At 37.6% G+C, this 27241-nt stretch overlaps 1 protein-coding gene across 3 annotated transcripts in view; it reads right to left on the reverse strand.

Annotated features, from left to right (window-relative positions):
* RAB3IP (RAB3A interacting protein) overlaps window positions 1–17452 on the reverse strand; it is a 32801-nt gene extending 15349 nt beyond the window's left edge. Inside the window, exons 1-5 of one of the 3 annotated variants that reach the window (XM_066550214.1) lie at window positions 17376–17391; window positions 11249–11356; window positions 9005–9277; window positions 8537–8798; window positions 1645–1740 (exon numbers count right to left, since the gene is read on the reverse strand). In XM_066550214.1, the coding sequence (XP_066406311.1) occupies window positions 1645–1740; window positions 8537–8798; window positions 9005–9252 (606 nt within the window). In that variant the 5' untranslated portion in view covers window positions 9253–9277; window positions 11249–11356; window positions 17376–17391. Of the gene's footprint in view, window positions 1–1644; window positions 1741–8536; window positions 8799–9004; window positions 9278–11248; window positions 11357–17375 lie in introns of all 3 variants that reach the window. The other 2 variants (XM_066550213.1, XM_066550215.1) reach the window with 2 other exon arrangements.
* Between the last annotated feature and the right edge of the window lie 9789 nt (window positions 17453–27241).

Genomic DNA, 27241 nt, shown 5'->3' on the forward strand with positions numbered 1-27241 from the left:
TAGCACATCTGGACACTATATAAATAAAACAAAAAAGTTCATACATTGTCATACCAAAAGATCTGACTCCCACTAGCATCCAACACAGCTGTATAGTATGGGTTTGTAAAATTCTCATATGTAACAAGACACATGCAAGAATGGGAACATACACATTTATACAATGTGTACAAATACATTTAACATTGACCATGCAGTTTCTGCTTAGTGATGGATCTTTGAAAGCAAAGCATGTTACTGTGCTATTACAGAGTAATAATGTAATATATGCACCCAGCTGTGCAAAACAAGTCTCAATCCTCCACTGGGATGCAACAATATAAGCCCTCGCATATCCATTTAGATGGCTGCTGAAATTAGTGGGATTCAAAATTAAACATGAATTCAAGGGCTGCAGATCCCAGTGCAAAAAAAAAATCAATAAACCTCAACACTGTGCCTTATTAGAGCCTTTAAGTGAAATGAAATCACAAAAGAAAACTTAGGGTAACATGCCTATAACAGTCTGGACAATTCAAACTCAAACTATTATTACTAATAAACTGTATTTCAAACATATTTTTAACAAAGTGACACACTGCTCTAAGCAATGCAATGTCATAAATAAAAAATGTCACCAATAATTTTCCTTTTATTCCTCCACAGTTAAAATACCTGCCCGACATTTTCCTTCACTCAGCACACACAAGTATTTCTACTCTAAAATACCCTTCCACTCTTCTATTTCTTTTTTTACACAAAGCAACTGCTTAATATTTTAAGTAACCTTGCTCTACCAGGATGTAGTTTGTAATTTGATTTTTGAATGTTTAATAGCACTTTTATGCAACATCATAGGCTTAAACACTGCTTCTAAAACATAACTAATGTTGTATCTTTATGCATACGCTGAAAGCCAATACTTACAATTCAGTAAATGTATAAATCATCCGGATTATGAAATGTATTCTGACAGTTAAAGATACCACAATTTAGGCCCAAAGCATTCCTATATATATTCTTAAGATAAAATGAGAACTGATCCTACTTCAAGTTATGGATTTAGCATTTTATTTCTGTGTAATACAATCTCACAATCTTTGCTGGTACTACTGCCTTTTCCTCAAATGCAAAGGTCCCACTGAAAGTTGAGGCTTCTCACTTGGTAACCAGGTTTCATCCTGGTGCATCACTCAGCAGTAATGCTTCTTTTGAAGCCTGTGGGTGCAGCATGCTGCCAGAGCCAAAATTCAGAAACTGAAAGCATGGTTAAGTTATGTACTTGCTACCTCCATTCATCTGGAACTACGTTATTTTTTTATTTAGTCACCATGGCAACCCCAAATTTAGCTCTTATCTAGATAGCCTTGTTGTCAGACAGAGAAGCTGTCTCAAAATAGTTATGCCAAAAAATAAGCTGATTTATTTCCCTTATTTTCTTCATTTTGTGTCGAGGCAGATTGACAAGCTCAATACGGTGTCTCACATCTAATTGAAAAGTCTGCTGCTTTCTCTTAAGCCTCTACTTCCACACACCCAAGTCTTCAGGACACAAATCCTTTTATGCACTTATTGCAGAAAAATTCAGCATACAATATACTGGTTCTACATAAAACATCTGGCTCAGCTTCCCTTACGTATATCACATGGAAGACTCCAACAAACCTCAAACAGACTAGCTGTAAGTTCTTCCAATTCCTGTCCAAGTTGATCTCGCACTTTAGAAAGCCTTTCACATTCTTCATCTTTTAACTTCAGCTCCTATGGAAAATTGAAAGTTATTTATTCTGACTTAGAGTAGTAATTTGGCCTTTTAAAGCTAATACCACAAGAGAGGGGGGACAAAAAACTTAAAGCAAATAATCAGAGGAGCATAAATCCTTTGCTATACCAAGCCTTTCAAAATAGTCATCATAACACTAAAAGCAATTAAATTAATGCTATGCATGTATAGCTGTTTCTTCCTGCTGTACAGAATTATACCAAGGCAATCTAATGTATACCTAAGCTAAACACCAACACTTCCAAAATACTCTGAAGTAAAAAAAACCTTTTTTTTTCCCCTGGAAGTGTAAAGGGCTGTATTCACATAAAATATAGATCAAATTAATTATTGGGACAGACAGAACACCAGTTCATCTACCCATTTCCTTAAAATATGTTTAAAGTAAGACTTTAAAAAAAAAATTTATTAAAAAAATAAAAAAGCATTGGCTCAGAACAATCTGCATTCTAAACAAATCTTAAAACATATTTTACTATAAATACTGTCTTCAAAATATCTCTTTACAATATATCTAAAATTGTTCTTTAATTATATCCTTGCCCTTGTTTATGCCGATCTATAAATAAAATTAAAGCAACTTTATGAAATTCAAAATGTTAGTGTTCCACCCCACTAAAATCTGAGTGAATATCTGACCATATCTATTCTTGCAGTAATATTTTAACACAGATTTGGCACTAATATAGTGACATATGCCCAATCTCATCCATACTGAGGATAAAGTGGGGTCCTTTGCAGAGAAGTAGAAAAAGGCTGACAAGAAATTTGAAAGAAAGTTCTTCTCCCCTTCTGTATCCATTAAACCCTGGCATCTTGCAGAAAGAGAAAGATGCAGAGATAAAGTCAAAGAAAGAAAAGTAGCCAATTCTGACCTTTCAAACTCTTTTTGGCCCTAGCTCCCTTCTCATCCCCATCCATCTCCTCTTTTTCCACTTCTCCCTGCCAAGAAAGGTATTACACTGCCATCGTTCCTGAAATGCAAGACCAAAGACTGTCACTAGTAGGTTAAAGATTTCAAATACAATCTAGCAATGATTTGCTCCGAAAACCTCCACAAACCAGTAAAAAATAGCTGCCTTCAGAAAACTATGGGAGGCCAGTCACAAGAGAGTCATGAAAAAAGGCCCAAATTGCAGCTTCTTTTGTGTTTTTGGAAGGTGGTTAGTATTTCCTCCAAAGTCTTCATGACTGAAGTTATGTTGCATACAACTACATGGGAAACTGCATTTTGCTTTGTAGCATGCAGGTATTAGGTCTTGCTCTCAATTTCGGCAGTGAAATTGGCAATAGACTTTTATGTAAGGTGAAGGCTCCTGTTTGACTTCAGGTCCTAGACTGGACAAGAGTTTAGAGACTCTTCTAGAATCATTTAGTATCAAAGGCATTATTCTATCCTTTTATTTGGTTTTTACTTTGGACATTTTGATTGATTTTTAGTCTAGTTTGTTTGTCATTTGGATTTTTTTGCTTCAATTTGCAACTATTTTGAGAGGTACCACTTAAATGATGGGGATTTTCCCAAACTTGGTATTTCTCAAATTCTATTCAAATCTTACTTGCTAGCTACTACTCTGCACACAGTGACTTATCGCTTTCTCAAAAAAAAAACCCAAAAGGCAGCTGGAAAATACCCACAAGATGAGGCATGAGAAGGAGAAATGAATACAAAAAACTAAACCCCCCCCAAAAAAAAGGAAAGAGGCTAAAAAAAAAAGTGGGAGGGGGAAAATTTAATTATTTTGTGTTGGTTCAAAGTATTTTCCATATAAAGTATGGTTCTTAATCAGGAAAAAGAAGATTCTGATGCAAAATGCTTAAAGGTCAAAAAAGAGTTGAAACTTTTCCTATAAATGCAGAGGAAACATCAACATTTCCTTTGGCTTACTTCCCTGATTTATAAGAACAATGCTATATACCTCTTAAAAGCAGATTGTATCAATATTCAGGTAAAGAGTTGTCAAACTAACAATGCAAGTAGAACAACCTCAGGTTCACCTACCACTACTGATACACTACTAACTTTAAACAGTTACATTTTGCCTGCAACTGGAAAGATCAGGAGAGATTAGATTAAAAATTAGGCAGATGAGTAAAGTTTCTCAACAAAAAGACAGCATCAGGCAGTCTACTACGCATGGCTGCTTAGCTGGATTTATCAAACACTACACAAGTTTCCATGACATGATTCAAGAGAAGCATAATGAAAGACATTTTTGTCAAGCAAATTTAGGTTCAGGTTTTTTAGGCAAGGCAGAAATGAAGAGTGCCCAAAGCAAAAAGCTTAGCAGTTATCAGAAACATTACTACTGCCTGTGACTTAAAGGCATTTCTGGAGACTTCCCAGCCATACCCAATAAAGAAGCAGAAAAGACAACTCTGTGCGCTAGACTAACCATTCATGCTGCAGTCCTTTACACATTACTGTTCTGAAAAAGTAACTACATGAAGATGAGGAACTATTATAAAGCACACTACAAACACACTTACAGAAAAAATTAACTTCAAGAGAAAAAAAACTTACAGTTAAAAAAAAAGTCTGTATCAAAGGGTCATATTGTTGTTTATTTCTCTTTGATTTTCTCAGACTATGGAGTGGGTATTTAAAAACAACTGTGAGATAAGAATTGCAAATTACTGCTTCAAAACAATTCACACTTTATCCTAGGAAGAAAATCATCCTACATCTAACTCAGCAATTTAACTAAGTCAGAACTAGACTCATAATACCAAGGAAAGAACATTTTCTATAGATATCACCTAAATTCTGAACTATGGGATACTGCTGAAGTTGTCAAAGAAGTATTTATATTAAATGCACTCCTATTTGACTGGTCTTCACTCAGCAGACAACTTTAAAAAGCTACATAAAAATCAGTTCTTTGCAACCAGATTCACAAGGGAGTGATCTGATGCGACAGAAGATCCAGAATCTCCTTTCAAACTTAGCATAATTTCACAAGCTATTGAATTATCTTATGGTGTGGGTGAAGATGTTTCTATTTTGCTTTCATGTAGTCTTCTTTCTACTCGCCTGAGAAAATTTCACTCGCCTACAATGCACTGCAATGGCACAAGAAGTGTGGAAACTTTCATCAAAGACAGCCAGAAACTGCTAGAACACCTTCAGAGAACCAAGACACCTTTAACCATCACAAGCCTGTGGCCTTACAATTCAACTGGAAATTGATTTTAGAAAAGACTGAAAGTATATGGTTCAGTAGAGTTCTAACACACCCTCATTTTTATTGTTAACTTATAAGAAAAGAGCAGAAATTTTATAATGCTGAATAGTACTGTATAGTACTACTGGAATTCCTGGGTAGTTATTGTGAAACTGTTTATTATTAATCCATCAGAGTTTTAAAACATCATGTTTTACAGCAGATCTGAAGACATGAGATTTGTTGTAACACTCTGTTTGTTTCTGAGACGAAAAATGCATACAGAAATTGAAGCCTTTGAAAGAAAATTCTAGATTTGAGAATCAGACGCTCAAACTATGTTGAAATTTACAGTACATTCTGTACTGTCACCTCTTTCACAAGAATTACTGTATCGTGGGAAAACAAATCAATTTTACTCTACTAGGAAAATATAATTCATTCACATTTTACTACAGAAAGTCAAACATGGTTTTACTTGTTACTAATTATACAGATCTAACTCTAAAAGGTCATAGGAATCATGGAAACCAAACACGTTGTTACCATCACCTCTGGCAGACTGCTCTTTCCTCATCAGAGGGCTAAAACATCAGCTTCTTTGACAAGGAAATAGTTTTGGGTTGAATCACACAAGAATTCAAGAAAAACATGACTATGAAATGCTAAAGCTCAGAAACTACAGGTAAGCTACCTAAAACACATGCAGTATGCTGGTTAAGTCAGAAGAAAAGCAAAAGGTATTCCCTTGCAAGGACTCCAATATATTTGTGTTACCAACAAATACCATGTGTGAAATGTATATAGTGATGTATCAAAATACCATCCCTATTCTCTGGAGACTATCTACATGTGCTTGACCTACAGTCAATAACCACAGCGACAGAGCTCATTGCAAACATGGAAAATATATGGAAAATGCAAATGCATAGAGACACGAGGACATAAGGTCCCAGGCATTACAATCACTAAGTCTTTTAACACCTTCTCCATTTCCCTAATGCTGCTTTAGAAGATTAGTGAAACAAGAAGGGTTCAGATGATCTAAAGCAAACACTCATCTCCACTTTTAGAATATAGCCAGAAATTACCACTTCAGTTAAAAAATAAGCAAAAAATTATCAGAATAGTCTCAGAGATTGAAAAAAATCTGTCATTTTAATTAAGAGAGCATTTTAAGGCAAACATAAAATTGTAAATGCCCCATTAGTACAGAATTCAGCACTGCTGTTAACCTCTGACCCAGCCTTCCCTCCCAATCCTATGACATGATCTGATGCTTCAACTAATCTAGATTGAAGTAGAAAGTGTATTTTTCTCTCATCAAGACACAAACTTTTGAAAGACTTTTTTTAACAATCTTGCCAGCAACATCTTTCATTTTAAGAAGTCTATAGTCTTAAGAAATCCAAGGCACACACAAAGCAGGAAAAAAATAATACTTATTCTATTACTATTACTGAATAATTTATTCAGGAACCATATTGAAATGTCTAACAAATATATGGCATACATGCATTATCTAATATAAAAAACTGACAGCACTTTAAGAAAAAAGTTGCACTCCAAGTAAAAGGAAAAAATCAGTGGATCCCTAAACTTTAAAGTTTCATTTTCCTTTCTAGTTCCCTTTCTGATCACAACTGCAACAAATTCAAAACAATTTTTAATGTATAGTACAATAGCACACAGTTTGAGCAGGAAATTTGGAACAAATGAAAAATGCAAAATAGCAAATTTGCATTTACTTTGTTCACTCTCTGTAGCCTGTAAAGCTTCCAGGCTTAATAAGCTTCAAGTGCAAATTGTAATTCTCATTTTTCTCACTAGTAAACAGCTCAGAGAATTACAGAGAATTTAAAGCCATTACACAAAAGACAACCAGTTATACAAAGACACTACCTATTCATTACATCCCTAGAGGGCTTGAACTGAGCTCTCACCAACAGAAGTGAGTGTGCTTGGAAACAGAAGTTTAAAGATTGCATGACATATGAATATCACAGAGAGGATACAGCACTATGTGAACAGCCATGAGTTTTGGAGGAAAGATACCAGAGATGAGTTAGGGATAGGAAAAAGTAGTCCTCATGCAGGAAGAGGAAGAAAGTGGGTATAATGGAAGGAAGAGGTTTATGGTTGTAGAGTCTGTACAGACCCCTGCCATGACTAAGCAATTCTGAAACAGTGCAAGTTCAGAAAGACAAGCAAAGCAAGTTACCTCTCCAGTATAACACTGGTAAGAATCACATGAAGGGTTGAGAATTAGCAAGAACTCTGACATCAACAGTCGCAAGTTAGTGCTGAATTGCTTCTGTTAAGACCACACAAAGGGCTTGAAAAACATATAACATGCAGTTAAGTATGTCCTAGCAGCCCTCATGCCACTTCCTTAAGAACAGCCTTAACAAATTTTAGAGTGAAATAAGAAACATTTCCATCTTTAAGAGACAAAGTGATATACATTGGAATAAGATTTTTAGATCATTCCAAGCTATCAGCAGCAGATCCAAGTTGTGGTTCTCAAGTACATGAGCTGTAATTTCATACACTGTAAAGAAGAGCTTTTCTAAAGTTTGGATGTTAATTTCTTATTTTCGAGGGTTCCAAGTTTAACTGCTAGGATTATATATTCACATGCAAGGTCCTCAAGTTTAGCTCAGGTTAATGTTTTCTTTCAGTGGCCAAAAGCTAAGCAAACACACACATTAGCAAAGGAAGCCACTACTCAGCAATACAACAGAAAAAGCAATGTCTGAATCCATAGTTAAGGTTCGCTATGACAGTAATGATGACTGCATCCAACAAGATAAGGTAACAAACAGAGCATAGCAAGTTCAAACACAAGATGAGCTTAAACCTAAACAAGAATGGAGTCACCTAGAGGAGGAGAAAGGGCACAGATACAAATAGCACAAAATCTACTCAAAAACTTAAGCACAGAGAAATGTTAAAATGATAAATAATGGTTTTGCATTTATATAGCACCATCCATCCAAACAAGACAAAGCGCTTTACAAATATTAATGAATTGAGACACAGTGTCTTCAAAGGTATCCATATTCAATTTGAAGTGTAGTGTATCAGTACTCTAAAGAACATTAGAGGCATTTTTACTGCTTCTTTCCTATGCAAGCATTCCCCTATGAAACACTTCTGTTTCTAAAGCATTTATAAATTCCATGACACATGCTACACTTTTAAACTCTAGAGGAAAGAAGACTCGAAAGGTATATAATCAGTGTCTATAAATACTTATTCAGTAACAACAGAATGACAGAAAACTACTCCTATTCTCAAATGTCAGAATGAAGGAAAGCCTACATTTCAAAAAAGAGAGTGTGTTTAACCAGATATTGCAGCAAAAGCTTCCGTGGTTAAGTAGCAGCAGCAGCACTAGAAAAAAAAACATTATCAAAGAATAATTCTAAGACATCAGTACTGTCTTAGAAAAGTAGTTAGAAAATTTTACATAAAATAATTACATCATAATAAATCTAGAAGAAATGAGCAGACTTCAAATACACCTTCTGGCCTATCTATCATTCTGCAATATTAGAAACACTTTGAAGAGAGAAAAAGAGGGAGGAAACAAGACAACGAACCTTACCCTCTGAGCTTTTGCAAGTTCTTCTTTCAATCGCTCATAGCCCTTTTCTCTTACTTCCAGTACAGATGGGCTCCGTAAGTGAGATAAACTGTCTGTACTCAACCCAAAAATATCTTCATTTCCTTCAGCAACATCTGCTACTGTAGTACCCTGCAAAAGCTCTCTCTCCACGTTATTGCTCTCCTTCCTGGCATTACTGTGATTGAATGACCCACTCTGGGGTCCAGAGGTAGAACAAAGTACTGCGTCGGTAACATTGATGCTGTAAAGAGAGCAATATAATTTTTATTTATATAATACATTAAGAGTAAATATTTTAGAAGTGGCAGTACTGATGTTGAATATATAATTATGGACACAATTTAATATTGCAACATTGTAAATAATATTAAAACTATCTTTAATGATGCAAATAGTTTATATGCAACAAACATCAACAATTTAAATAAAAAGACACTTGGCATTTACCTGACACCTGATACTTCTCCACAATTCAGTTGTCTGGGAGATGAATAAACAGGCTGTGTGGGAAGGTCAGAAACATTCAATGCATTGGGTTGGATTGGTGTGGACACAACAGAAGGATGTGGTCGGTAGATTACACTGGGTGAGGTAGTTTGTTCCTGAGTCCCTGGCTCATTTACTCCAAGAAGATCTGGTGTAGTAGGTGAAGCGAGGTTCACTTCATGAAAGCCTTCCAAGGGGTCACTGGCCATAATAAAAGCCTCATTATATGAATCCCTAAATGAAATAATCACATTATCAGAAAGTAAACAGGAAATACTTAAATATATCTGACAGCTATTTGAATCTTAAATATGTTCACTCAAACGGGTTCAGAATACTTTGTGATAGAATAGAAACTGTGAACTACTCCAGCAAAAGTACAAACTTCAACCACCAAAAATGTTTTTTCCCACCCATTGTACTGCTGAGTCCAGAAGATCTAACAGCAGACTCTGTTATCCCATCTAAATGGGATGATGAAAGCAAGAACATACTCTATATCATTAAACATTGTCATTCTTAATATAATCTAGAGCTGTTTCATATCAAACAAATATATTTCATTCATGAAAGAGGGGCAGACCTGGGAATCAGTGAAGAAAAGAAAAAATTTTAAATGTAAAACTTCCAATTTTCATCTCAATGAAGCAAATAATCTAGGACAGAAATCAGTGAACCTTTAAATAAATTACAGTCCATAGTGGTTTTGGCTCAATTATACATCTGATCTTTTAACAGTTAACTGAAATGACAGACTTTGCTAATAAGATTTCTCATGAAGTATGATGGTATATATTTAATACATCCCATGATTAAGTGAACATGACAATTGTGAACAAGTATACCAAAAATATATTATAGGTAAAAAGTACTATGAATTGGCAATTTCACTGACCATCTTTCAATTTCTTTTTTAATTACATATGGTTTTCATAAAATCAACAGAAAACATTTACAACACATGATTTTTACAAGTCCTACTTTCCAGCAATTTCTCAGAGATGACAAAAATCTTTGCATAATTCAAAACTGTAAGTTGGAAGGAGTATGAAGAAATTTGTGAAGGAATTACTTAGCACTGATTATTCACTGCAAAAAACTCCACCTTTTCCACGTTACATAAATACAGAAGAGAGGAAGTGCTCAAAAAGTTACCTAATGTGCAAAAAAATCTAAACAAAATAATAAATCGTATTTTACAGAGAAAGTTGTTTGATCTACACTTGAAAAGACAAGGCAGGAAGAAGATCTAGAAAGATGATGGTCATAACCAGGAAGAGAGGATGCCATCACCTTACATGTACCTCCACTTCCTTAGCTACTTCACAAAATACACAGGAAGACATCAAGAACAGAATCCCAAAATTACATATGAAGTAATGTTTTAGTTAAATTAAGACTTTCTGGTCACCTTAAACTCAAAGAACACTATTCAAAACTGTTCTGCATCTCAAGGATTGCAGTGTGTATACACCAGAGTGAAACACAGAGCTTGGCCACATCAGCAGGTACATGTGGGAGAAATTCAACCATTCAGACAGCAAGAATATGTTAATTGCTCAAAACAAAACAAAAGGTAAAAAAATAAAAGAAAAAATTCATCCCCCTCTAAGAAACTTAAGAGACAAAAAGGACCCTACATGAACAAAAAGGAATGGTTTTGTTTCAGGTTCCTTTTCTGCAGAAAATTTCATGCAGAAATTTGTTTTATTTTGAACTATCAAGAGCAGTTGCACAAATGATTTACACAGAAAAACACTTTGGGTTTTGAAGCTTTCCTATAACAGAGATGAAAAGCTTATTTTTGAGTTTAAGTAACTTTGGCAAATATTGCTGTTTGTTTCCCCTACAGTTCTTAACTATTAGAAGCCTTATAATTACATGCTCTATATGATGATAAAGCCTGTTAAGTAGACAAATTAAAATGAAGGAACTGACACAGCTACAGGACATTTCTTCAAAGTTTAATTTCAAGAATGTTTTCAGCTCTACAATGCAATTATTACATAATTGTTTTACATTTAATAAGCTAAAATACTGTCATCTTTATAGTTCATCACACCAGCTGAAAAATATCCAAGTTGCAGATCTCAAAGTCAGGGTGACATCTACACAAACAGGTTCCTTTTCTTTGTTCCCACCACTGTCCTCTTCTTTAACCAAGCCAGCCATACCCAGCACCACTATACTGGCAACAATACCAACCTGCCACTTAAAATTCTCAATTTTTTGGATTCCAGTCTTCACAGAAGACACAGGCTCTGAGCATGGATGTGGAAGGGCTGTCTGGATGCCTTGTCTTTTCTACAGCACCTAGGAAAGTGCACCCAAATCCACAAAACAGAAGCAGACAATGAGACCCACCTGAAACTAAAACAGGAACACACTTTTGTCACATACTCCCTGATGTTGACTAGTTTCTGTTTCAAGTTTGAAAGATGTTTGTCATTGCTAGTTACTCTTAAAACTCACAGTCTGCCTTGATATTCAGTAGAGATATCATGGAACTTCAAATCACCACTGGCTGAACTTTGCTAGGCAAGGCTTTTTTCAAAAAACTGTTTTTTAAAATAATACTACTTAGCCTTCTCCAAGAATAAACAAAAGGCTCAAGAAAAGCTTCTTTACTGTTTTTTCATTTATTTTACTATTCCTGCACAAATACTAGGGCTGTCTGTTTGAAGCAAATACTTTTAAGTACACAGAATAAGCAACAGGTTAAAAGATGCACCATTCCATATATCTGTGATAACAGACACAAATTTGTCTATATTCTGAAGCCTAGAAGGCCATGCTGGCTCCCATAGAAAAAAAACAATTGAAAGCCTACTTATTACCTTTCAAATATTGAAACGCACTTCTAACTGTCCCTCTGGACCATCACATCAATTTACCCTGGCAAAATAATACGTTCAGGGGATGGATGGGAGGAATCTATCCTACCTACATGGTCCCACCCCTCTGAGAAATTTACAAGAATATCGCTCAGCTTATACATTAAATATTGACCTCAGTCTAAACAGTAAATAAATCCACACATAACTTCTCAGCTATCCAAAAACAAGCTCTTTCTGATACAGGAATTTAAAGAAGTTTTAAAAGTTATGTAAGTTATTCCTGGAAGAGCTGAAAATAAAGTCCTTCAGCTATATTTTTCCCATAGCCTGGCAAATGGGCACTCATAAGCAAACCATCTGTGTAAAACACTTTCCAGTCACAACTTTTTTCTTTCCTAAGATTACTTCTCACTAGGCAGAAGCCGGGTACACCACCCAGACAAGACAAAGGAGCCCATATTAAGTATCTCAGTTTCAAGACTCACCAACACCATTATGAAGACACATTACACATTCATGAAACCAAACATAGATGCAAAAAGAATCATATTTTCATTTTAATTAACTTGGTTTGAGAGTCTTTGTTAACAGAACAGCATTCTTTGAATGTGGTTGTAAAACTAAAAGCTCTCTCTTGGGAAAGAACTTTTCAAAGCAGTGGTAACCAAAAGGAGAAGAATTAAAAATGCACATTAAATTTCAGTGTCATTAAAGATCAGAGGCTTCCTAAAGGCTTGCAGGAAGGATTCATATTATTGACTAAGGGAGCAATGAAGAGCCTTGCTGTGAAGGAACACGAAGCAAGTGGTAAGCTGAGAGCTTCACTAGGAGCCAAGCTGACTGTGTGCAAAAAAGCCACACAGTGTTGACACAGCACTCCTTAGTAGTAATTCTGCTACTGTGAACAAAAGCTGATATTCTGACATTTCAGGGCAGCACATATGTCAGATAAAATAACTAATTTTCTTAGTATTTCTTCTACTACATTAATATAAGGTGAAGGCTTGGAATCACATTAGTGCCTACTAAATATGACTTTTTTTTCTTAGTTGATACTATGCAATTAGCATGACATAAAAATGTCAAGGACTGTAATAAATCAGGATGAAACAACAAAATAATTCATTTCCTTATGCTTTCATCTGGAAATAATGCAAATTTGGAGGTCGCTTTTTATTACCTCTTCACTGCCACACCTGCACTGCTGACTAACCACAACTTCATGAGGAAGCTATGCTCAAACCTGTTATTTTGTCTAATAGTAAACTAAAATGTACTACAAAGAAACCAGTTCAACAACAGTTGGTTTAACACTTCCTAAAGCTTCTAACAGAAATTGAGAACCACAAACATTTTTAACAGCAATCAAATCAAAATACTTAATTTTTCTGTTATAACTCTAAGAGAGGTTTAACTACTTGTCTGAACCAAAGCACTCAATAACTAAATACTAAAAAGCCCCCTGAAAGGCAGTAATTTATTAAGGTTTGTTTCCTTTTGAAAAAAAATTGTTGAAAATCACCTACCACAAACTCTGGAGTTTGTCTTTCACAGATTGCTTCTGAATACCAGACACTTTGAAGATAACAACTCTGAACAATCTCCTGACTGCTATAGTCCATTTAAAAGCAATGCCAACACCAAACATTTCACACATCAGTAATCTCATTTTCAGCTTTAATAGTAAAAGAGTACAATCATAACAGAATGGCTACCTGCTCGAGTAGGAAGAAAAAAAAAATCCCTTAAGGAAGAAAGTTAACACCTCTAAACATTTACACCAAGAGCAAATTCTAGTTAGTATTCATCAAAAGAATGTGCCCATTAGGCACTGTGGTTTAACCTCCATGCAGCAGGCCTTTAATATGTAACTGAGTCTCCAAGACTTCATTTATTAGACTCCAAAACCTGCTTCAGCTGATTTGAGAGGGGTCTGGAAAGTGGATTTTTCCTCAAAACAACTGCCATTAGCCCACCACTGGGCCTGCATTCTTCTCAGTCAGTTTAGGGGAAAAAATTTTGAAATATGTGGCATTACAGAGCCTGGAATGTAATATGTTTTAAACTCTAAAGAACTCAGTAGGGAATTAAAAATAGTAGATTAAAGAACACCTTTTAAAGAAACAGTTCAGTTAAGTACTGCTACTTCAAACCTATCAGATGCAAACAGGTGGTTTAAAATTAAATTGCTGTAAGGCATATACGGGCAATAATTTCAAGTTCAAAACTAATTCAATTACATCTATCCAGTATAAGATATTCACGAGAGGCAGACAAAGGAAAAAGTCTGGTAGATTTTCTTCCTAAACTGTTTGTATTTAAGCTTAGCCAGAGATTTCAAGTAAGTTTAAATACCATTATCAATGCCAGTTGATTGCATGAACACAATTCAAGATTTGACATAGGAATTCCTTTAAGGTTTGCAAAAAACAATTCCTAGTCCTAAAATCTTGCAATTGTGATAGAAATTTCTTCTCCAGGAACCCAAAACAAAGCTTTTTCTTTTTTGTTTTTTTGGGTTTTTTTTGAGCCAGTAAGATATGAGAGAAAAGAAAGCACTGGACTATTCCAGTCTTTACATATTCTACTTTTATTTTATTTTCAAGTGACCTCACACTATGTATTTACCAACAAATGATAAATTAGGCAAGACAGTAAATGGAAGGTAAGGTGTTAAGTTCAGCAAGTTTACAGAATTTAACAGCTAGCAGAAACACACTTGGTTTAATGTGAGAATATTTCTCTACTGCATTCCCTCTACTGCTGCCATAGAATACTATGATGTGGGTCTATTTTTACTCTCACTTTATGCATTGAAAACATTATTTTGCCCTGTTTTAAAAGAAACACACTCTACTTCATAGCAGGATTTTATGAAGTTACAAGGATTTTTGTTGTGATGAACTGATGATTAAAAAAATCTCTTTCAAAAACTTTTTTTTAGGTATATCTTCAACTAGAAAAATATAGGTACAGACAGCAAGTGTCTCTCTTACAGAAACAAGCAGCACACAAGATTCAATGACCTATATTTATGTAGTGCTTGTGAAACTTATAAATAAACATGGTTTAGAGTCTGGGAGATAGTACACCTCTTACTAGAGTGAAAAGCCAGTGCTTTGCAAAGGCAAAGAATACCACGAACTTTCATTGTAAACAAACATTCAAAGAATGCTGTTCTGTTAACAAAGAGTCTCAAACCAAGTTAATTAAAATAAAAATATGATTCTCTTTGCAGTTCCTGTTCTTTTTAAAGCAGAGCCTTGTTCTGCCTTATCTTGGAAACAATTTCACAAGCCCATCTCAGGTTTAAACCTGATCACAATGACTGTAGTGTCATTCTTGCCAAGACTTGGACCTAAAGATCCTCTCATTTTCAGTTAACACTGAAAATATTCAGTAAGTAAACTTAAACTTCAGTAAAATTACCATGAACTTCCTGACATTGTACCTGCAAATGCATTTAAAGAAATATTTTCTTAATTTATTAAAAAATGGTTAGTGTATTAGTGCTAATAAAGTCTCTAATACAAGTCTTGACAGGTTACAGAAAGACAATATTTTACATGCCATATTAAAAAGGGTCTTAAAAATAAAAATCCAAAGTACATGTCTCCTTTCTGAGAAAATCCATAAACCTAAGTGGAATGGTGAGTGACCATCTCATTTGGTATTTTACATGAATTTTTAAACCAAATCAATAACAGCTATGAAGAAAGCTGCAGTCTATAATCAAAATGCTTCTTGTTCTCCTATGGAAAAAAAATTCTCCTTTTAAATATAGCATAACAAGATGGATATTTCAGTCGCAGCTGTGAGGTGCACTCCCATTTGTTATTTATTAAAAGCATAATGAGAACAGTAAATTATTTATCCTCCTTTGCTCACTAGGTAACACTAACCAAGCACAACGGATGAATGACTGCCAAGAGACAAATACAGAAGGCCAAACTTTAACCCTTCCAAAAACTCATTTAACAGATCTATAATAGAAACAACAATAAAAATATTAAAGCAACTAGATTTCAGGTTTTGCCCTACAGTGAGGAATACAAATATTTGAACAGATGGTAGCTGCCAATACATACGTCTAGTCTGAATAACCTTACATCTGCTTCAAAAGAGAAGCTGATAATTTCAGTTACAGCAAGTCTATACAAGAATAATTATTTTATCTATTTAGACAACTGTTTTTGAGACTTCCTAAGAACATGCTTAAAAAGGAATGAAGCAAACAAAGCAACCAACATAAAACTTAGTATATTATCTGCAAACAAAACAGACCACACTTTCAAACTCATGAAAACACTGTAGCTTTTTGTCAGCAAGACAAACTCTGACGGTATCATTAAAGCTTGGTCATTCTGTTCTGTTACTTCCAAAGCCCTGCGACCCTCGGGGAATTACTGGAGCATCAGCACTCTGGCAGCACAAATTTCTGCACAGCTCATCGCTTGAAATCAACTTGTACCAAAATTTACTTTCTGAGCCTTACTATCCAACACAACTACATTAGAAATTAAGGCAAAGTCAAACATGCTACTTAACTACTTCAGCTTACAAGACCAGTTATCGGCGACTTAAGTATGGCCCTCAATATCGTTCGACAGACCATAAAGCAACCACAAAACCACAGGCGAGCGCAGCCCCACTGTCCCACAGCGCAGAACGCCACTCCGCTCCCTGCCCAGGCTGCTCTGGCACCCCTCGAGGGGGGCGAAATCTGCGAACCCCAAAAGGGGCCCTGCCCTGCCCTGGCCCGCTTCTCTCTCTGCCCCTTTCGGCGCTCTCCCTGATCCGCACCTGCCGCCCCGCCGGCCGAGAGCTCTGGCAGCGGAGGCGAAGCGTTCAGCGTTCAGCACTAGCTCAGCCTCTCCTCTCATCGCTCCTGTGCTCGCCTCGGTCACCGCCGCCGGGCCGCCCTTCTCCTCGGGCCCCGCACAGGCGCGACCGGGGGAGCACGGCAGCTGCTCCGACCCGCCGGCCCCGGGGATGCCACGGCTCTTTGTCCGCCGCCGCTGCCACCCCAGGAGCAGGTGCTGCCGGCACTTCCCGGGATGATCCCTGAGAGGTACTTTTGCCCAGTTTTGCCTTCGACCGCCGCTGGACTCGGGGACAAGCGCATCCCTGCCGCCGACTGCCCCTTCCGCGCCCACGCAAGCCCCGACGGATCCGGGGACGCCCTCCCGCTGCAGACGGGCACAGCGGCATGGCCCGGGCCGTCACCTGTCCCCACCTTCTTCCGGGCAGAGTCCCACAGCCGCCACAGCCAGCCTTGCGCCCGAGCACGGCGCCCCGGCTAGGGGCAGCGCTCCCGGCGGCGCCTGCTCCGCCCGCCTGGGCACAGGCTCCCGGAGACGCGTCGGCGGGCAGGTGCAGCAGCACCAGCGGGGAGCCAAAGCCCGGGCAGCCACCCCACGCTCCCACTGGCGGAGCCGGAGCCGGAGCCGGGGCTGGGGCCGGGGCCGGGGCCGCGCAGCCCCCGCCGCACGTACCTGCCGAGCCTCGAGAGAGGAGCGGCCGCCGCCGCCGCCGCCGCGTCCCCTCAGCCGACCTGCGGGGCCGGGCCGCGCATGCGCGGCGCGGCGCACTCAGCAGGGCGGGGGGGGGCAGGTGTGCACGGCCCCCGCTGCCGCCCCCTAGCGGCGGGGCGGGGGTGAGGGAACGCGAGTGACCTCCGTGAGGGGAGCGGGGCTGGGGCGAGGGAGCGAAGGGCCCGGGCCGCGGGGCCTCCGCTCTTCACCGCGCCCGAGAGTTAAACACTGGAACATTGCTGCTCTTCAGGGACAGGCGAGCACAGAGCTGTCAGACTCTTGAGTGTTCTGTTGCCGCGAAAAACACAAGGAAGTTAATAATTCTGTGTTTAATGGTATGCAGTAACAAAGGCACGGGATTGCACAATTGAAAATGAGAAAATGAAAAATATACCAGGTGGTTATCCAGCAATTTTCATTCATGGGGCATGCACTGCTCCAAATCAGGTTCCAAGCCTCCCTAATGTATTTATAATTTCATAATTAAAGACTGAACTGTACACACAAAATTTCTGAAATCAGGCCACGTATAGAGCTATAAAAGGCCTCACTTGCTAAGGAGAGGTGTTTTTCCAGCCCCAGTAGTTTGATTAAGAGCAGTTGCTGCTATGTCTCATCTATGTCTCATCTGGGCTCGCCTTAAACTGTCCCCATTGCCACCTGACACAAGCATGGCACTTAGCGCACTTGAAGTCCTGGTCTGTACTGTTCTGTGTGTCCTGTGTCTTAAAGGTGATAGGCAAATGTTATAAAGCTGCTATAAATAAGACTCCATTTCACCACTGGTCTGATTTCAGTGCCAAAAAATATGCTTCAAATGAGAGCAGTATTAGCTGGACCATGTACTTTCCTTGCTTTTAGTGCAGGTGAACTGAATCGTGTGCTGCATGGTGAGGAACTTGAGCAAAAAACTAAGGTAAACAGGACCTTGTCCCATTCATCAGTTAAGGAATCTAGGCTGCATTCCAGTCAATAATTGAAACTTTAATTATCTTGACAGCTTTCCACTGAATGTGAAAGAATCCTGCTTGGCCAGTCTTGCAGGACATAGCCACAGACAAATAATGTTCTCTGTGGCACATTCCTCATGGCATCCACCAAGCAAAAAGTTCATTGAGAACAAAAAAATATGACAAAGATGACATCCAAAGGCAAATGTATCAATGTCATTCCTCATAAAGTAAAAATACAGTACCTACAAATACTCATATCTTCTAAATTATTTTCCAGTATGTAAATCTACATGGACTACAATGGGGCTCAGGCAGAAAAATGGCTACAGAAAGTCATCATCTATACCTTTTCTGGAAGCAATCTGAAAACCAAGAAACCAAAGTGCCAGAAGTGGAATATTTAAACAGCAGTAAAACTTAAGTTTTTTATAAAACCCCAGAAGAGCAGAGATGTTCAGTATAAGGACCTTGAACTTCAAGTTATTTAATTTGCTAATATTGACATGAGATAGAATCCAGGCAGTGCTATCAGAATACAGGTTTGACAAATTAGAAGATGCATCAGAAATTTATTAAAAACACGATTGCAAAAGAGATGACAAGTGGAATCATAAGTTGAAAACAACCTATTAAGACATAATAAACCAACAAGAGTCTATAATTAGGATCTGTAATCCTATAGTTCTTAATCCTGTACAATGACTGTGCTTGGCATGACAGTCTGCTGTCTTAACCTGATTAGACATCTTGCATTTCAAGAAATAAAAGCAATACAGTTCCAAAGACATTTGACTGCTAAAATTAATCACCAACAGATTTATTTTGTCAAAGTACTCCTGAATTTTCCTGTAATACTTTAAAGAGTCAGGCAGCAACAAACCACAGAAAGCATAATTTACATGGTTAAAATTAAAAGCTAAAATAAATTGAATAAATAAATTGAATTAAATCCAGAGTCATAAATAAGAGAAGGAGTCTTTTGCGTGGGGCTGGGGGAAAAGAAAAAGATATTTTGAAAGAGTATTTTTATGCAGCCCTTTGCTCCTTCCTGAGCTTCACATCAGTGTCAGGGCAGAGCTGCTCCTCCAGGCATCATGAACTGAGAGCCAAGGTCACCAATGAGGGCACAGCCAAGGGCAGAGCCAGGTGGCTTTGCCATACACTAGTGACCATCACCCAAGGTGAGATGTCAAATCAAGTCCAGGATCCATTCAGGAAGTCTTGTCAGGAAAAGCAGGAGGCAGTACTGGAGACATGCATGACCTGTGTGCAGACCTCCACCTGTAATGTAGGTCCGAGGCTCATCCAAGGAAGAATCATCCAAGACAGACTCACACAAGACAGTACAGTTTGGCTGTTTGTTTTGAGCCCCAAAGTGTGGTCGAATGCCCCAGATCAGAAATTCCCATTCTCCAGCTAGATAGAACCCTGAATAGGTATCTTGGCACAGACTTGGCTGGAGCAATGTATATACTAAAAACTGAGTCTTGACTGAGTCTTGTGTAGATTCTCTCCAGTCAGACTAATGGAAGGTGTGATAAAAATCACTGCAAACAGTTCCTGCACTGCACAGAGTCCTCCTGAACTGCAGTTCTGTCTGTCAATGTCTTCTGTCACATTTGAACCATCTGAGAGACTCTATCTTCAAATGTGGTTGTTTCCTTTACCAATAGTTACAATCCACTCATCCTAAGAAATCTGTTTCAGGGAGGAGAAAACAGAAGAGACAGGGCTCTCTGTTGAAGGCAAGGATTGCTGCAGGACTTCAGAAAAAACAAGTGTGTAGTTTTTCTTTGATCTGAATTTAGTTAAAGTTTCTCATCTCCACACAGAAGCACAAATGCCAGCTAATGTAATTTTTCCCCCTACAGGTTGGGAAGAGTTAAAGAAAGAGATAGTTGTTCTCTTTGTAGAAGATATTTAAGTGTTTAGTAGGGGAGGATGTCCCAGCAATGTCATGGATAAATAAAACAAATAAAAATTTGAAATTTCACTTTCTACTTGCCTATGGTACTTCTTACTTGTTTATTTTATTACTTTTTTAATATTGAATGAACTGTACTTATTAAACTGTACTCCCTTTTTGTCAAGATGTTACAAAACAATAAACTCAAGAAAGCCAAAGGATAAATCTATTAATAGCAGTCACACATGCATTGAAACCCCATAGTACAATGAAAAAAAAAAACCCAAAGAATGATCCACTATATACAAAAAAAGGTACAGAGACTGTAAGTCTTACCTATTTTAGAAATTCTCCCCCCGCTTCTACTAGCTCAGCTGAAACAGTGCTAGTAGTACTGGAAACTGTAGTTCCCAACTCAGGCACATTTCTTCAGTGTTTAGCTAACCATTTGGAAAGCAAATCCAATTGGTACATTGGCATAAATAAGGTTCCAGCTGATTGGAGCTCTAAAACTTCTCTTTATGCTGCCCTTCCTGTCCAACTAACCGAATGTTAAAACTGGTGAGATCTGTGTTATTGTTCAAATCTACCCACTAAAAAAAGGCCCAGAATAACATAAAATAAGCAGGATTGATATTAACTGCTTCTGAAGCTCTTTCTCAAAAATTCCAATGGTGAAAGACAGAACAGCCTCCCTGAGCAGTACAGTCCAGTGCTGAACTAACCTTGGAGTTACAAGCATCTTCCAAAGTCTAACCTCATCTCCTGTGCTGCAGTGTAGAAGAGGTAACGAGCTTATCTCAGTGAATACAGGAAGCAGAATTCAGGGCATTTGATAGTATCACTTATACCCTCAGTTTCATCAAAGAATAAACAATTATTTTAATCTTTCCTCAAAGGTGATGTTTTTTAGACCTCCAGTTGTTTTTATTGTTCTTGCTGGGTTTCTTCCTGTGGGTCTTTATCAGAACAGTGCTCAATTTCAGGCACAACACTCCAGCTGGGGTCTGATGAGCACTGACTTCAAGATATCACACATCTGCTTATACATCCCACCAAAGATACTTTGTTTTTTCTCTTTTGGCAGGAGAGCACTGCTTAACCAGTCCTTCTCCAGCTTGTGTATAACCTCACTTGTGAATTTTCTTCTATGTCCATTGATTCTTACTGAATTCTAATCTTGTTCTGAAAAAAAAAATGTTTAAGACCTTTCACGTCTTGCAGATTTGATGATAAGTGCACTGTCTCTTCCATCAGCCAAGTCATTAATTAAAATACTGCATGTTATCAGATCCAGAATGATCTGATAACATGCAGTTATCTCTGAGCTGAGATGCTCCTCTTGAAAAATTGACCTTCTAAAACATGGTTTGAGCGGGGTTTTCATACCCGTCTTGTATTGTTTTTACAGTAGTTTATGCTGGACAGCATGCCCCTCCCTTTCTTATGAGATGTCAGAGGAGGGAATTTCAAAAGCCTTAGCAAACTCTATCTGTATCACATATATTGATTCTTTCCTATTTGTCTTCAAATGATGTGCTCAAATCATGCAAGAAATATGTTGCAGCATCAAAACCTCCAACTGCTTTATAGTCTTCACCTCTGCTGTCCATGCATTAAATTAATGTAGAAACAAGAACTTTAAATGACGTATAAAAAGGAAATACTCATTAAAGCCCTGTATTCATTAATTGAAAGTCAAGGCTTGAATACTAAAAAATATAAACTTGGCAAATAAATTCTTTTATACACAGCATATTATCTATACACAACTGGCAGAACTCACTGACAAATAATAAAGCAATGGCACATTCTTTACTGATTAAAAAAAAAAACCAAAACAATGTTAAGGGAATACACAGAAAACAGCCTAACCAAGGAATGTAGAAATTAATAAAAATATACATTCTTCATTAACTATTAAAATGACAAGGATTAAAAAGAAATTTCCCCTTCAAGCACGTTAGATTACAATTGCCCACTTTGACCGTAAGACTGATTCTGCAAACAAGCTGCCGAATTAGACAGATTCTACTGTTGAATATGAAATAATAATGCCTCTACATTTTTTTGAAGATGCTTATAAACTTAGCAATACTAAATAGAAGAAACATAACAACTGAAATGGGCTTACCAACTTATGTAAGGACTGACATGTGGCTTCGTTTATCTTTAGAAGCAAGCCAGGGACGGATCCAAAGTGTGATTAAAAATAGTACAACGTGTTCATCCCTAGCTGGAAGACAGCAGAGATACCAAACCTGAACTCAGAAATCAGAAAATAAAAATACAAAATAGATTTTCACATGAAAGTTATCTTTCCAAAAATCCAAACAAACTTTTAGCCCCAACAAACCTGTTGTTAAAACTCAAGAATTCTTTTACTTGATGAGACTCCAAAAACAGCTCCACAAACACTGAAAATAGAAGCAGTGAAAGGCACCAGGGAAGAACTCAGGAATCCTGTGTTTTCTTCACAAGCCTGCTTTGGACCTTGGTACTTTCCCTGTGCTTTATTTTTTCCATCTCTAAATGAAATTCATGAAACTTCTTCCTCCTTCCCCATAACACATACATGATAAAGTTTAAATACTTTTTCAAAGGTCTTCATTCTTTCGTACTGAAGTTACTGTGAAAATGGAATATGTGGCTTTAATGAGCTGGTTTTTCTTTATTTTTGCTCAACAACAAAGAGATTCAAAATCAGACTTCAGTCAAGCCTGACAGTTATTGCTGAGTTGTGCTCTATGAGGTGAAGCTGATCTTATGGAGAAGTTTCTACAGGTACCAACCATTTACCTGTGTGATAGAAGTACTGTTTTATTCACCTTCTGTTTAGAGTTACCTAGTTGGTACAGGCATCACTCCACTGGGCATAGCAATGTGTCCCAGTTTAGAGTGGCCTTTTCTTCTCATTGTCTTCTTCTCTCTTCTCAAGCTCAGCACACTCATGATGCCAAGGCTCTGCAAGTTCAGTGCAGGAGAGAGGCATTTCTGAAAAGTAATCTGAGTTCTTTACTCAGTAGATGGTAAAAAATGCTTAAGTAGTATTGAAACCAGAGCGGTTTCAGTTGCACAAAATAAAGGGATTACTGTTACACTTCCCAAAGTGACCTTAAAAGTGCAAGGTCTCCCGGGAGTTTAGGCTCTAGTATCATATACATCTCTGTTACCTTGATTGGAAATGTTCTCTCACACTCACCGTGGTAGGAAACATTTTCTGTCACCTCATTAAAATAGTCAAAGCATGGATTTACCCAGAGGAGAGTGAAGGATAAATTCCCCAGCTAGCACCATTCAATGCCTATGCATGTTCTGGGCCAGGCACTGGCTCAGCAGCAGCACAGCAAGCAGAGGGTTTGTTTCATCTGCTCTTGGCAAACTGATTGAACGTCATGTCTGGAGAAACAACAAGGCTTTAGGTGCTGTTCAGGCAGTTTTTCTAAGTGAAAAGGTGCATAGAGCAGAGAATGAGAGGATTTGTTGAAATTCAGGTGGAAATGATCAGACTTGCTGTCCATAGAAAAAGGTTAGTTGTTTACCTTAGTTGTTTAGTGGTTCACTAAACATGCTATTCCTTTTCCTGCATGCTACGTGATCTTCTTACACTCTTTCTGGTTTTTTCCCTCTTAAGCAGTATCTAAAAAGTGAACAAATGAAGTTCTGAGGGAAATGTGTGGCATTGAACTATGCGAGAGAGGAAAGCCAGAATTTGCTTTAATACAGGACTGGCAGGACCACCTGGCTGATGGAGGGAAGTCCTCAGTTTTATCCTTTTCATGTGTGTATTACTGCTACTTTGAACACCAGAATGTATTATTAGGGTTCTTTGAAATAAAACTAGTTAAATAAGATAAAACTCATGTGAGTTGTTCCCTTTACAGAAAGAAATTAATGATGGTTAGCCATCTCAATGTAATAATTTTTTATCACAAACACCAATAATCCTATTCTCACAAATACAGCAACAACAACAATTCCAAATTCTTTCCAGGCAATAAGTAACACAAAAGAACTCACCTTTTCTAGGCACATTTCCCTGGAAATGCTTTTCTGCTCTTAGTTGCTTTCTTGTTCTTGGAATCTCTTCTGTCTTATCTTTCCCTTTGTCTCTCATACAAGCAGATACTCCGACAAATCTCTCTGCCCAAGAGACAACTCAAGAAAATCCTCCATCCTTACAAGTCACATTTGCATTTGCCAGTACCATGACTCTAAATTTTGGGTTGAGGTCCCCTTTAATTTGAATAGAGGAAATGGGTGTACTTTCTCCAATCAGTTGCCACACGGTTTAATCACACCTCTAGCAGTGTTATATAGGGTGAATTGCTCCACAGTTTTGTATCACTCATCACTGCATGGTGTTATTATCTTAAATAGTGCACTAATCTGGATCATCATTCTTGTAGGTGGATTTTCATAAACACAAACAGAAATATAATCCTATGAAGAATTTCTCCAAATATGCAAGGCTGTCCTTGTCAAATGGTAGAAACAGAATGGCTCAGTTGTAGTGTTATGTGTATTGTCCATTTTTACATACTATTTTTATTGTTGTTTTGTTCTTATTATATTTCCATGCAGGGCACATGGGTCATCATTTGCTATTCTGAGATGTAACATCCCTCACTGAAAACCTAGGCCATTAAGCCATAAAGAGCATGAGTTTATGTGGCTTCCAGTGATACCTCAAAAGTCTTGGCTAAGAGCACAGAAATGCCTATTGAGCAAACAACGACGCATTATTAACTCTAATATTAATATATTAGGTGAATATTTGTGGTGCAAAATAAACATTTAAATCGGAGAAAATATTTGTCTTTCTGTAATTTAACTCCCTTAGAAATGCAAAAGATATAAGTATTAAGTATATATTATGAAGCACAGACTATCAACTATCAGTACTCTTCTCTACAATGTCCAGAACAATACAAAATTTTGTTAACATAAATTCTTCATTAAAAAGAAATTACAGTTTTGCAGCATCAGCATGTCAAAAAAAGAATGATTATGCAAATGGCTGTGCAATCAGCTGCATTTTTAGGTGTAAAGAAATTGTCTAATATCTAATATTTTATAATGTGCAAGAAGTTTTAAAACCCTGGTTATATTGCAAAGTACACTGACACTTCAGAAAAGCCAATTCGTAGAGCAAGATCAAGCACCTCTCCTTCTGTGATTGCCTTTTAACCATTTAGCTTTCACTTAAACTGTGCTAGCATGTATTAAATAACCTACCCAGATTGTTTCAGATGAACATGATATGGAGCACTTTGGAGACATAAGTCTTAAGTCATGAGAAAGCTCTCCCAGTCAATCCAGGCACTGGCTTTTGAATCCAGTTTCTGGACACCTTATTCCTGGGTGCCTTGTGGATCTCATCTTGTGTCTGATGAGTCCCATGGTGACATCGTGTGTCTGTGCCTTTTGCCAATAAAAGGATTTTTGAGACTGATAAGAGTCACAGTAATAATATTTCTAATAGCAAACTCAGCACTGCTGCATAACAAATGATGTTTATTTCATTACAAGGAAGTTGCAAAGCATAGTATTTTTGATTGCAGTTTTACAGTACTCAGAGAATAATCTGTCAGGACAGCAGGCTTTATCCTGCAGACAGATTCATTTGTAATCCTCTCAAGTGAGGATTCTACCATGTGACTTCAGGAGATAAAAGAGCCTCCTTTAAAGTATATTTCCATAACCCACATTGAGTGATGCAAAGTACAGTGGTATCTCTCCCACTAGATTAACTTTTAATTATTGCAATTTCTCTCATGAAAGAGACTGTTAGATAGCACAGCAAGTCATTCTATGGGCAGAGGACATTTTATGTTAATTTACTGATTTATTTAAGACAAGAATTCCAGCAGCAAGTGACAGTAAGTAGAAAAGTATAGCAAAACTCAATATATTCTCATTTGAGAAAATCTGACAGCGGATTCTTTAATGCTGCTCTCTTCCCAACACTTAAATTATTCACTTCCTTTCAATAAGAAAATTCTTTCATGTTGTTCAGACCATATTTTAGCCTATTTTTATGGCATTTCATTGGATATTGGCATTATGTGATGTTACAGATACTGAAGTGCTTGCTTGAAGCTTCACTAGCACATGATACGTATTAATGTCTCTTCCAGAAATCTTCCAGTATAAATGGGTTCAAAAATCAAGAGAAAAGAGAAGTCAAAAGCATAAATATATTAAATAAGTTTTATTTGCTGGATTTCTATCTGTTACACTCAGCTGTCTTGTTAAACATCCATGGATGATACTAGCAGAAACCTGTCTAGTTACACAGTGCTAAAGTGTTTTTGTCTCTTGTGTGTGTTCAAAGTACATCAAGAGAAAATGAATGCAAAATACACCATTATCAGTGATCATTAGTAGAACTGCATGTAGAAAGGGGCTTCTGAAAACTTATTTTTGTAGATGAATGTAGATGAAACTACATTTCCCTAGAGGGAAACAGAGGAAGAGAGGTAAAAACATTGCCTATCTTTGGAAATATCCCACAAGGAAATAGGGACACCTTAGAGATAAAAAAAGGAGTACTTCCTACAGAACCAGTCCCGATGGAGCTACACAGATGGAAACCTGTATTTATTTCTGCCTCTGAAAACACAGGAGCTCTAAATCTCATGTCTTCTGCAAAACAGCTCAGAGGCAGTAGAGCAATCTCCGCCACTCCAATCTGCAGGAATACTGAAGAGCCGCCAGGAAAACCACCTGATACCCCCTGACACATAGAGGTGCTATTATTTACCACTCAGTAAGACCAGCAAACTATTATGCTCAGCAAAGAAAAATGTTTTAGGTCTAAGTAATTATATTCCCAGTGACCTTAAAATATCCCTGTTGTTAAGAATTTTCCTTGCACAGGGCAGTCTCTGTAATAGGATCAGGCAGTATGTTTCTCCATGCCAAGTCACTGAATGCTAAAATGATTTGTCATCTTTCGCCACAGG

This window comes from Molothrus aeneus, chromosome 5 (assembly GCF_037042795.1).
Source record: "Molothrus aeneus isolate 106 chromosome 5, BPBGC_Maene_1.0, whole genome shotgun sequence".
NCBI lineage: Eukaryota > Metazoa > Chordata > Aves > Passeriformes > Icteridae > Molothrus > Molothrus aeneus.